The 12,449-nt window shown below is 38.0% G+C and overlaps 1 protein-coding gene across 5 annotated transcripts in view; it reads left to right on the top strand.

Moving 5' to 3' along the window:
* The window catches only part of ROCK1 (Rho associated coiled-coil containing protein kinase 1), an 86,542-nt gene extending 74,422 nt beyond the window's left edge, over nucleotides 1-12,120 (top strand). For 2 of the 5 annotated variants that reach the window (XM_027638524.1, XM_027638527.1), the window contains 6 exons: nucleotides 2,706-2,794; nucleotides 3,906-3,984; nucleotides 4,102-4,363; nucleotides 5,113-5,320; nucleotides 9,750-9,791; nucleotides 10,602-12,120. In XM_027638524.1, the coding sequence (XP_027494325.1) occupies nucleotides 2,706-2,794; nucleotides 3,906-3,984; nucleotides 4,102-4,363; nucleotides 5,113-5,320; nucleotides 9,750-9,777 (666 nt within the window). In that variant the 3' untranslated portion in view covers nucleotides 9,778-9,791; nucleotides 10,602-12,120. Of the gene's footprint in view, nucleotides 1-2,705; nucleotides 2,795-3,905; nucleotides 3,985-4,101; nucleotides 4,364-5,112; nucleotides 5,321-9,749; nucleotides 9,792-10,601 lie in introns of those variants that run through there. The other 3 variants (XM_027638525.1, XR_003526863.1, XR_003526862.1) reach the window with 3 other exon arrangements.
* The last annotated feature ends 329 nt before the right edge of the window (nucleotides 12,121-12,449 follow it).

Genomic DNA, 12,449 nt, shown 5'->3' with positions numbered 1-12,449 from the left:
CACCACCTATTATGGCTTGCAGAGAGTGAGTGTTAAGATCTGCCTTATTTCAGCTAATGGATGCTTAAGGTATTCTCCCAGCCCCTCAGATGAGAGGCAGTATGAACAAGTGCCATTTTGAAAATGCTTGGTTACCACAGTTTGGAATCTGGGGTTTCTTATAGATACCTCAAATTCTGTTCTCTCTCTGTTTCACTTTGTCTCCTTATTAGCAGAAGTGCGGGAAATCTAGAGGATGAGGTTAGAATGTTCTTGATGCCATATTTGATTCAAATGCCATTAGTATTTGAATGTTCTTCAGGTGTCTAACGAAACACACCTGTTTGTAAATTTATTCCACAACTTGTTCTGTTTGATAGCTAAGGCTGCTTGACTCCTCTTGTTCCTGAATTGATTTTCTGGGTTGCTGTCAGACTTTTGACAGTGTCCACAAGCAGAAGTGACTGTGCCTAGGCACAAATCATGTAGCTTTGTTCTGTTCTGATCTATTTAAAATACTGCATCATTTTCCTGTCAGAATACCTCCAGCAGCCTTTTATGGTTGTTTTTTATAAGTGGAGATTATTCTTGCATCCTCTGATGATTGAAATGTTAAAACTCCTGATAAATGCAGCTTCTCCAGTGAAAGACTATATCTGAACTTCTTTGGGCATGGCCAGTGTAGGCATATTTACTTTCCTCAAGATATTTTATGCAGTTACTCCATTCATACTTTCCTAGTTTGAGTAATATGTACACTTTGAAGGAATTTGAGCTACAGATGGATGCTTCTGTCATGAGTCATACTGATAAGATTCCTTAAACTAGCTGAGGCTCAAATCAGTGACACACAGTAGTGAGGAGCCATGCTGATTTACATGTGTCTTGTTGGCTGAACTGTACTGCAGCTGAAACCAGCTGGTGTGGAGTCAGCCTCCTCAGGTGCTCCTGTTCCAAATTCTCCTGCAATTTCAGTTTTGGGCTTGGTGGGAGATATGCAGCCTCAAATATAAGCATGCCCAGATTAACTTAAATGGAAAGCAAAATTGCATTAGCACTGCAATTGGATTGATGCCGGAGTTGTTACAACTTGAGCTGCATTTCTGACTCAAATATCAGTAGCACTGATGTTTTTGCCCTGTGCCCTCTGAGTCATTTAGCTTAAGTTAGAAAAGAGTGAGTGTGGAAAACTTATTTGAGAATAAACACTTGAGTTATACCTCAAGCTAACGCTAAAATGTGTTAGCCATACTTTTATCTGGAGCTTCATTTTATCCCGAGTGGAGGTGATAAAATATCCTTCCAAAACTACTGTAGAACAGAACTACTGTCAGAAGATTTTTTTATATACGTTCACAACAGGATATCGAGGCTGTTGTACATAACTTTTCTTTTGTGAGGTTAAATTGTTCTTTCACCAAGAATTGTATATAGTGTGATTATTGAATTCCCTTGCAATCAGAATTTGCATCTGTGATAGTTGTCATCTTAAGGCCTTGGTCTTGTCTGTGAAAGGCAGAGATGCACACTTCAAAACCAAAAAAAGCATTAGCTTTCTGTTGAAGTAGATAAAAAGGAATTGAAGCAGTCTTTTTCTTCAGTGGGAAAAATCACTAGAGGCTCACACTATTACAACTTAGTACCTACTCAAGTTGATCAGGCTTTCCATTAAAGAATTGTGACTAAAGGGCTGAAAGCTCTTTAAGTTGGGGCCAAAACACCCTCTGTGGCTTTTTAAGATGCATTTCAGTAACTGAGATTTACAGCTGTAGCACACAGCTCGCGCAACACATTTCTAAAATGCTATTCTATAAATTCGTTAATGTAACTTTCATATTCAGGTTTTGAGATCAGCTTAAAGTCCTGTGTAATGAGGAGGTTGAAACCTCCTCTGGTAGAAGGAGTAAACACCATTAATTTAAATTGTCATTATCTTCATTGTGCAGAAACCCATTCTGTTACCTACCAGTAATTGGAATTCAAGATGAACTGTTGGTGTATTCACTCTCATGGTTTTCTGTCCTTTCCCCTTCTTCTGGGTCATATTATACATGGAATTCAATATAGACAGAGCAGTCAGTTTGCCTCTTTTTAGTCCTCTTTAGTACCTCATACCATTTAGTTGTTTCTAAAACATTTGAAACTGCAGGGGAGGGAACTGCCACTGCTGTCACTGAGCTTATGCTTGTGGACAGTTTCAGCTGTCATTCCTAGATTTGGAATGTATACCAGACCTCTGTTTCTGCTGATTCATTTTGTCTCTTTATTTCACCAGTTCATTAAATTGAAAGTGTAGGAAATAATTAGCTGGCGCTGTGAGAATCTCTTCTAAACTACCAGTAGTTTGGTGCTGGTCTGTAGAACTACAGAAGTTGTTTACGACTTTACCATCAAGTGATAGATTTTGCACTGCATCACTCTGTGATACATAATTTTCATGGTAACATGCCAGTAGCAATTGAAATTTGTGAGTTTGTGTGCAGATGGAATTCCAGAATCGTGACAAGCATTTTAGGGTGCTTCAGTGAAAATACACAGTCACTGCAGCTGTAGCATTGCCCAGCTGTCAGTAGTGTATCTGCCTGCATGATGATTTAAATATGTCTTGATATTAGTTTGAAATCTTTCCTTTACTCAGGCTTTACATGTGTGTGTAGGAGAACATTAGGATAAATGCTGCTTTTTAAAATGCAATTTTAACTTCTCTTTATTTTTTCTTTCCACAGTATGTTGTGGTGAGCAGTAAAAAGATACTGTTCTACAATGATGAAAAAGACAAGGACCAGTCAAATCCATCTATGGTACTAGATATAGAGTAAGTAAACTTACTGGTAGTTTTGGATGCAAATTGGGAAAAGAACCTTGTGTGTGAGATAACTGATAACAAATCTAAAAGCTTGAAATCAGAATTCCATAAATAATTTTTAATTTCCCAAACTAGTTGGAAAATGTCTATCTGTATTTCAGCATGCTGTTAACAGAAGATACTGCTTTCTCTTTGTTCTGCTATTGCTAAAAGTTAGAGAAAAGAGAAAGTATCATTGCTCATCTAGTTCAAAGCATTTCTAACTTTTCCAGATGGTTTCTGTTTAAAGTGATAAAATAAATTAATTGTGATCCCTTTACATTTGTTGTACATGAGAAAAATTGTGTCAAATATCACTGAAGCCCATCACTGATACATGACTGTGATGTTTGAACAGCTGATGGACATTATAGGACCTTATAGAGCAGTAATTGAAAAAAGGTTTTAGAATTCATGAATAGGTCTGTAAGTGACTAACAAATACAGTGGTCTGGAAGGAATCTCAAACTCAGGAAGTGCTTAAGCTGCCAATTGCCTATAACCAGGAAAAGAGTTATTTTCTCTTATTCTCTTTTCATAAACATCTGTTATGGCTACTGTTGAAAACAGGATGTTGGGATAGATGGACTTGACTGAGTATAAGATGATGTCTGTTCCAATTTTAATAGCATTTTCGACAGCTGGTGCCCCAGATTTCCTTTTGTGATGTTTTAGCTTGATTGTTTATCAACTCATAACAATTTAGTAAAAAAACTAGTTAGTAGTATTCTATGGTTACTTCCATACAGGTTTATCACTAGGCTATTCTAGCAGTAATGTTAGGCTTCCTAGTGTTTTGAGGAGGAATTTGAAAGCCTTTTTCACATGCAAATTTGCCATGATGGATCTTGAGCTTGTTGTAAGGTAACCCTCTTTCCATGCTACAGAATATTTTGATCTTACTTGGGTAGAAAAGATGTATATGTTTTATGAATTAATTCCTACAGTCATATTGCAGCCTTGAAGTAGGTTGTATTGCTTGCATAAGCAAAATTTCCAAGAACTTCAAAGCAGTTTGATAACTGTTTTAAAACATATGTAGCCTTTTAGCATTTTCTGATTTATGTTTCTTCTAATTTAGTAAGCTGTTTCATGTCCGGCCTGTAACTCAAGGAGATGTATATAGAGCTGAAACTGAAGAAATTCCTAAAATATTCCAGGTAAAAATAAGTTTATTCTCATGTCTGTTTAATTCTCTTGGAAGTTTGGCAGCTTCTTTGAAAAGGGTATAAAAGTACATAGTGCTTCAACAATAACACAGCAGCATTCTTTTTCAGATTCTCTATGCTAATGAGGGGGAATGCAGGAAGGATTTGGAGGTAGAACCAGTACAGCCGGCAGAGAAGACAAATTTTCTAAATCACAAGGGCCATGAATTTATTCCCACATTATACCACTTTCCAGCCAACTGTGAGGCCTGTGCCAAACCTCTTTGGCATGTCTTCAAACCCCCTGCTGCCCTAGAATGTCGAAGATGCCATGTGAAGTGCCACAGAGACCACTTGGATAAAAAGGAGGAATTAATTGCACCATGCAAGGGTATACTTATGTTTTTTTCTGTTCTGTATTCTCTTCATGGTTTAGCCACACCTGTTAAACTGTTGGAGGCAAATAAAAGCACTTTAGTTTAAAACTAAACCTAAAATTAGAGTTTTATCGTTTTAAATGGGGAAGATTAAAACAATAGGCTGTTACACTGCTTATGAACAGGCAGCTGTGGCAATCCTCTGTAGCCTTTCATGGTGTAACTGATGGGGCTCTGCTGAGAGCCCTGAGAGCAAAAGGTTCCCTGAAGGTTTGTGCCCCAAGTACTGGGCAGCTCCCTGGTTCCCAAATCATTCTCTCTGTACTTATACCTGGCCCACTTTAGGGACAATTGCAGTGGCTGCATCACCAAACTCTGCTAAGATCTTGCAGTGGTTCTTCAGCCACCTCACAGATTGGAGTAAAGGTTTCTTCTCTGTGCTCCTGTGAAGTGGAGCATTCAGGGTATGTACTCTGGAACTTGGCCATAAGGCATCCACACAACTTTTCAGCTTATTAAGACTGCAATTGGTGTAAGTTTTCTCATTTCTTGAATATTAATGGTAGACTCAAGAATCTTAATGCAGAGTGACAAATATTGAGGAACGTTATATTCATAATCTCCCCTGCTGTTTGTTATCTTTCAAAAATATATAAATAAATCCAAGTATGGATATTTGTTCTTTCCAGTGACACAGTATGTCATAATTCTGATTTTGATAACAAGTCCTGATTTTCACTGAATCATTTTCCTCCTTTTACAGTGAGTTACGATGTAACTTCAGCAAGAGATATGCTGTTATTGGCATCCTGTCAAGATGAACAGAAGAAGTGGGTGACTCATTTAGTAAAGAAGATCCCTAAGACACCACCATCTACTTTTGTTCGTGCTTCTCCTAGAACTATGTCTACAAGATCCTCAGCAAATCAGTCATTCCGAAAAGTTGTTAAAAATACTTCTGGGAAAACCAGGTGAGAAATAAACTACAAGAACTGAGTATCTTTTTGATTAAAAAAATGTCTGTGTATAAATCCTATTTAATGCAGAGTTGTGAAATAATCCCACAGTTACGACTGTTGAACTGCTGATCTAAATCTCTGCTCAAATCCCAAAGGAAGGAGCAGACAGAATTCTCTTGATATCATGGTAAATTTGTCAGTTCTTCGCATTTGGAAAGGTACCGTAGAGTTGGTACCTGGCCTGCCAATACATGCAAGGGAGCTGGTTGCTGTTTAAAGGCAAGACTCAGCAACTATGTCAGTAACGGCATTTAACTGCAAGGAGTATCCATGTCATCATCTTGTCCATGGATTGACTCTTAGAGCCTGTGTAAGCTATAAGTCTTCTGCAGATGGGGGTGAAGTGAAAAACTTACAGATTCTCAGTCTGTTGTTAGGACATTTCTTTTGTTGGAAGGCTGCTTAGGTATTGATTCCATTGTTTCTCCCTGCTTACTCATTCCCTGTCTTCTGTTCCAGCAGTTGTTTTTGTAAGCTGTTTGTGTCCCTGTACATTAGCTGAGGCAAGATGTAAAATGTGTTTTCTTAATGTTAGGTTACTGTAAGCTGATTTCAACCTGCCTTAGCTTCCTCCTATAGTATGTGTGTCCTTTTCTCCCCAGATAACTGATTGAATTGACAGTGTGAATGGAAACTAGTATCTCAGTAGGGAAAGAGTATTCCTAGATTGGCAGGGCTACCAAACATTCCTTGCACGAAAAAACCCTTAACTTTTGTATGTAAAGAGACACTGGGTGTATCATGAAACATCCTCCTGCAGAGGACCATATTTTATATGGTATTTCCAGTCAGTATAATTTACTACCAGATTTGCATTTAAGTTTTGCTGTCTATTCTCAGCTTTATTTGCCTCGAGACCCATTAAAAACAGTCTGTAGTGTCTGAAATAGTATCCCTGATTTTACTGAAAACTTTGTAAATGGAAAGATACAAAGGGTGCTGATTTTCTTGTCCCTAAGACTTATGTCCTAAAACATAAGCAGTCACAGAATCATAGAGTGGTTTGGGTTGGAAGGGACCTTTTAAAGATCACCTAGTTCCAGTCCCCTTGCCATGGGGAAGGACACCTTCCACTAGATCAGCTCCATCTAATGTGGCCTTGAACATTCCCAGGGATCATAGTTTTGAAATAGTAATATATTCAGTGAAGGTCCTCAAGATAATTTCATTCAGGAAAATTACTTTAGGCCTCAAATACAGAACTGTCAGTATAAAATTAATGTCGCAGGCAGTTTGGTATTAGAGGTGATAATCAGTGCAACAGCATAAGGAGACCAACATAAAAAGAAATCTGTAAGCAGCATGTTGTGTTAAGAACATGTAGCTGTGCCAGAGCTTTTGGGGGAGAAGTCATATTCACAAACACTGAACAAAGTCTCAGTTCACAAGTTACAGTTCAACTGGTAGGAACACAACAGAACCATGATGTAATTTTACATTTTTCAACACTGGCACTTAATCAAGCCAAAGTTCTGAAACACGTAAACACTTCTGATGGAAAGATTTCCTAGGAAGTGGGCAGTTTTACCTATGGTCTTCTGTGTTAAAATCTGTTAAAAATAAGGGTGAGGGCAGTGGAAAAGCACATAGTGATAGACCTGAGCTAAGAATGACTGTAAAATCAGAGTTTCCCCACTGAATAGTGGCATCTTCCGTATTGTACCAAAAAAAGACAAATTGTTACTTCCCGAGGGTTTCAGTCATGTTTGTTATGTACTTACATTGTATGTACTTGTGCAACAGAATCTTGTTAAACTATTTATCTTGTCTACAAAGTGTCCATTTCTCTCAACTTCCAGAAAGTTTTATAAAGCTTTGTGGTATTTCCAAACTTATTTTTTCCTTCAGTCCTCAATTTTCCAAGATTTACTGAAAAGTGTTAGACCCTTCCAGAGGCTTTAGCCAGATCCTTTAAGACTAATTCCCCCAAAATCAACCAACCAACCAGCCAGAGGGATTGGAAAGAATTATTTTTAATATGTCATTTACTTGCATCTAAGGTGTATTAACTGGAATAATCTAAAACAATACTTGGAAGATCCTAATTGTACATTTTAGAAATCATCCTCTGTTTTTGAATATTCAGATTCTTTTCTCCGCCTTGTCAAGCCTTGCCTTGGTAAAGAAAGTGCATATTTCTTTATTTCACGTTTAGGTATTTAGTGTTGAAGACTTTCTTTTCCAATAGACTCTTTGAGTTATATTCTGGGTATAGTTTCCTTTCCATTTATCCTTACAAGGTCCTCTGATAGCTGTAATAACCAGCTTTCATTCATAGTCTTTAATGGAAGAAAATCCGTTTTCTTAAATCAATTCTTTTCCACTCTCTCTTCATAGAAATGCTGTCTTGGAGTTTCCTTTAGCAAGGACAGCTTTGCAGCTAATCTATTATAGAATGAGCAGATTTGCATATTTGAAAATTTGTAGTAGCTCTTAAAGGAAAGGCTCAGTTTGGGGAGATTGGTTATCCAGACCATTTCTGTTATTAATCCTGTTTGTCCTGTGACAGTGTTACAAAATCATAGAAATACACAAGTAGGGAATGGAACTTTTTTAAGAAATGAGAAACACCATCATTAAAGCTCTGGTTTTAAAATCCTAAAGATCCAATGAGGATCCTAAAGATCTAATAGCTCACCAGCACCAGAAGGAGGACGGCTGCACATTCCGGAGCTTTATCCTGTGTCAGTTCATGGTTCACGGATTACCAGAGTCAACTGATCTATTTTTCAGCAGAAAATTAATCCAGGAATGTTTTGACTAAAGGAAAGCCAAAAAACCCAAAGCATAACAACAAAAAAAACCCCAACCCTCACGCCACAGAAGAAAAGCATGTGGTTTTCTGTTGGATTCGGAAGTTGCAGTGGTTTGTGGAAGAGTCTCAAGAATGAAAGGAGGAAGGGTGAAGTCTTGCACTAGTGAAGTATCAGGTCAGGTCAGCTGTTCAGAATACTTCATTCTTACGTTTTCTGCATCTACCCCAGTGTATTGCCTGTGTTGCCACCCTTCCCCATCACCCAGGGAGATCTTCCAAGTTCTTGGGAAGAAATAAAGTTATGAGGTTTTCTGTCAATTCAGAAGTTAATACTGCATGGTATCTTATCTCTTTGACTGCTTGGATTTATCTAACAGACAGATCTCACGGATGTAGATCAGACAGAAAACATTTATATCACTCTTTTAGACTGACCCCAAATCCGTCAGTGAGTATGATGACATAACTGATATTTGACCCTAGAATTTTGCTTCTTCATAATGTCAAATACTGACAGAGCTTCTTAGAAAAAACCAATTAATTACAGGAAACTCTGTTTTAATGCTGCATATTGTAGGCACTGAGTATGGGGGAAGAATCATTTTGAAATTAAGCCGTTAAGAGAGGCACAGCACTTGACCAGCAAAGGTGCTGAGTATGTGCGTGCTCCTGACCTGTTGTGCTGCATGGAGATGTGTGCAGGGGGCAGGTGGGGAGCCCCTGCACCTTGCTGATGCTTGAGGAGCTGCTTGTGGCGTGCTCTGTCCCCATCAGACAGCTGCCACTGGGTTGACTGGGATGTAATGGGGTTTGTGTGGCACCTGCAGGGCAGTGTGAGCAACTAATGAAATGATTCAGAGTTATACTGAACAAAAAAGCATTAGGAAAAGCCCAGGTAGGAACTTCTCTTTCTGGCTATTCTACTGTGGACATTTTTGTGGCTTTCTCAAACAAATTTGTTGTTAGTTGTATCTATGAGGTAGACAAGTGCTGCTGTGATGGAGTATGCCCAGCCTGTGCCCTCATACCATTGCATATTTCACCCCATGTGTTTAGAACAAAGAGGCATTGGATTTATTGGATTTATTTTAGGAAAATTCACTTCCAATGTACCAGATGTTTAAATTTAGATTATTAAATAAATTTACAATGGTTCTTATGTATTGAACACTTACCGTGATTGCATGGTAGCTGAGCTAATATGACAGAGGATTTCCCCTCTGTGTCTTCCTTCCCTGCTTTTCTGTCAATGGATCCTGGGGAAGTGCTTGAAATGATCAATTTTGGACCCTTCCATGAAGGTGCACAATTCAGTTTCCTGACTGTCAAAAATGTGTAGACTTACTTTGCTGAGCTAGTGAGTGGATCAGTGTGCTAAAAAGTGCAGTGATTGCCAAAGCTGAGGGCAGGTAAATAGGAGGGTCAGGGAGGTGATAAAGTGAGGAAACAGCAGTAACAGCAGGCTCTTTTCCTTTCAGGAGGCAGCAAACTGTTAGATCTGCTTTTCTGAACTCAAGACACTGCACCCAGCAGTTGTCCTCACCTCTTAGGCAGGGGCGTAGGAGAAGCAGTGATGATTTGTGTGGGATACACATGTTAAGTATCTGAAAATTGTTCTCTTGTCAGGCAGTATAGCAGAACTTGCCCTCGGTGATGGAGTCCTACCATGTAAGCAGGCATTACCTATTTTGTCGAACGATACAGACATTAACACATGCTTGAAGGCATTTCAGTCCATTTCATTCGGGGTCTGACCCACCTTTCTTTGCTGTTGGTAGACAGCACTTCCTTGACTTAATGGAGAGGTGTCTCAGACCCGTTGAAAGAAGCTTCACATATAAAAGTTCATCTTAAGTTCTATTCCTCATTTTAATAACTTACCACTAATAAATATGAATCAGAACTTCTTGATGAACTCACTGGCATTTGCAGCACTGCTTCGAGATTAAAAACTACACTTCATAGTTCATAGTATGCTGATTTATTCACATTGTATCAGCACAGTTGAGGTGTTTTCTTTTGATCTATTTGGACTTGGGCACCTGGTCAAGTTAATGCATGTTTAAAAAAGAAAACAACCAACCAACCAACCAAAATTCCTGTGCATCAGATGAGCTCTGGCAGCTGCATGCGCGTGCTCTTAGCCTAGAGAGCCTTTTCTTGTCCTGCAAGTGAAAGAGGGTCACCTAGCATTTGCCATGAATACACCCATAATTGTTTACTGTTCATCACTTGGAAAGCTGCAGTAATATTATTATCATCTGTCTGATCTCTGTGTTCATTTAATGTTGTTTGAAATTAAGAACAGTTTGTGGAAGATTATGTAGGTGCGATCCTAGTATTGTACCATGTCAGTTGAAAAAAATACTCTGTTAACATAAAGTATTTTCTTCATGAAGCTCTTGGCAAACATGCACTGGTGTTATAAAGCTAATTTTTATATTTGTTATTAATTCTCTGTTTTCTTCTTTGTTCCAGCTAACCACATGTACAGTGCTTAATGGAATCTCATGGGATGCAGTCAGAGAAACAGGGCTTTTTTTAACCACACAGAGCAGTGCAGACAGGCTGTTGTTCCTTTCAACATAACTATCACAGGCTTCAGGGTTAAGATTGCTATTACTGTCTCCTCCTTGCTTTGGCACAAAAGCACGCTGAGGGTGTTTAATTGCGGGTTTGCCTCAAGGTAGATTAGATTAATTATTACTGTGTAATGCAAGTTAAAGCAAATAAAGCTTAGCTAGGTGTATAAAAAAAAAGAGGTGCTGCCTTTTTGGATTTTTAAAAAAAGCCTGTCAATCACAATGAAATGCAGCCAACTTTCTTCATACCAGTGAAAGAAAAGGACTGTTAACCCTGTGAAGGGGATATTTATGTCAAGATGAGCATATGAAACCGAGTAGAAGAGGAAGGTTTCTCAGTGAGAAGGACTGCAATTGCTTTCAAGACTCTAAGTTGTGCTCTTGAAGACTGCAGAACTAGCTTAAAATGAAGCCTTATCACTTGAACTTCAGTGCCTTCACTGCAGAGTTCTTTACAGCCTTAATGCTAACCACCCACTATGGAATGGATCAAAGTGTTAAATATTTTGCATTATGCTTTACAAAATACTGATGCAGCAGGTTTGTAAAGGGGGGAAACAAGTAATTGCCTTTAATCTATGCATTTTTGCCAAGCCATACTGAATTGTTTTATTGTTAGAGGCATTAGAAACTAACAGTAAAAAGAACCACCGAGTTTGGAAGCATATTTTGGGGTACATCATTTCTATAACTGTATAATGTATTGCCTTACAAGTTTAAATGATAACGTACATTAAGTTAACAAACATTTAAGAAATATATGCACTGTTTGAACTGTAAATTATTCTTAGAACACTTTTACTTGGTTTTACATTGTTCTTTTAGTGCCTTGATTTGAGATAATTGTATTATTGCCATGTCAATAAATGTAGAAACCTAAAACTAAAGAAACCTCTAAAAAACTGTTGCATATCAGTAGTTTTTACTGAATTTTAATTGGTTGAAGTTTTTGTAGATGCTAGATGCATTTTCTAAATTAAGTACAATCTTTGAATGAGAATTCCTCTTACAAAGAAAGACTGATTCTGGTTCGTAAGCCAAGAGATGTGTAGGCAATGCAAAAAAAAAAAAAAACATATGACGCAAAACTCTGGATAATTCAGGAATTTCAGTAAATGCTGTCAGACTCTTGCTTTGTAGCAGGAATACATTCATGGTATGGGCAGTATGGTTTTATTTTATTTTATTTCTTAACCAAATACCTCCTCAGTAATTTATAATGGCTTTGCAGTTATGTATTAAATAAGAAGCACTGGAAAACTGATTCGTCCTTAGGACGATTTGCATGTTTCAAGTGGTATTGAAAGCCGCACTGATGGATATGTAATAATAAACATATCTGTTATTAATATGGTAATGACTCTGTGCTCATTTAATGAGAAATAAAGTAATTTATGGAAAGACCCTTTTGAAAACGACTGGCATGGTGTTTTCTCCTGACTGCAGCTTAATCTTTCTAAGCATTCAGACATTGCAGCAGCTTCCTGGTACAAGGTGCATTTACACTGTAACACCTAGGAGACTGAAATGTTTTGGGGTTTTTGTTTAGTATTCTACATCAATAAGTAAATACCACATTAAATTTAATTATTTCATTCCCTTATTCTCCTGGCCTGCCTAATTTTAAAATTAGTAGCCTAATTTATATTTATTATTCAACCACCACCCTAAGCTGGCCTTGTCATTGCTTCATCCTTCATGATGCCAGTTTGAAGCTTCAGAAATCCCACTTATTTGGGGGAGG

This window comes from Corapipo altera, unplaced genomic scaffold (assembly GCF_003945725.1).
Source record: "Corapipo altera isolate COAL_440 unplaced genomic scaffold, ASM394572v1 49, whole genome shotgun sequence".
NCBI classification, from domain to species: domain Eukaryota; kingdom Metazoa; phylum Chordata; class Aves; order Passeriformes; family Pipridae; genus Corapipo; species Corapipo altera.
The sequence above is the reverse complement of the archived record's forward strand: the minus strand, read 5'-3'. Positions and strand labels throughout refer to the sequence as shown.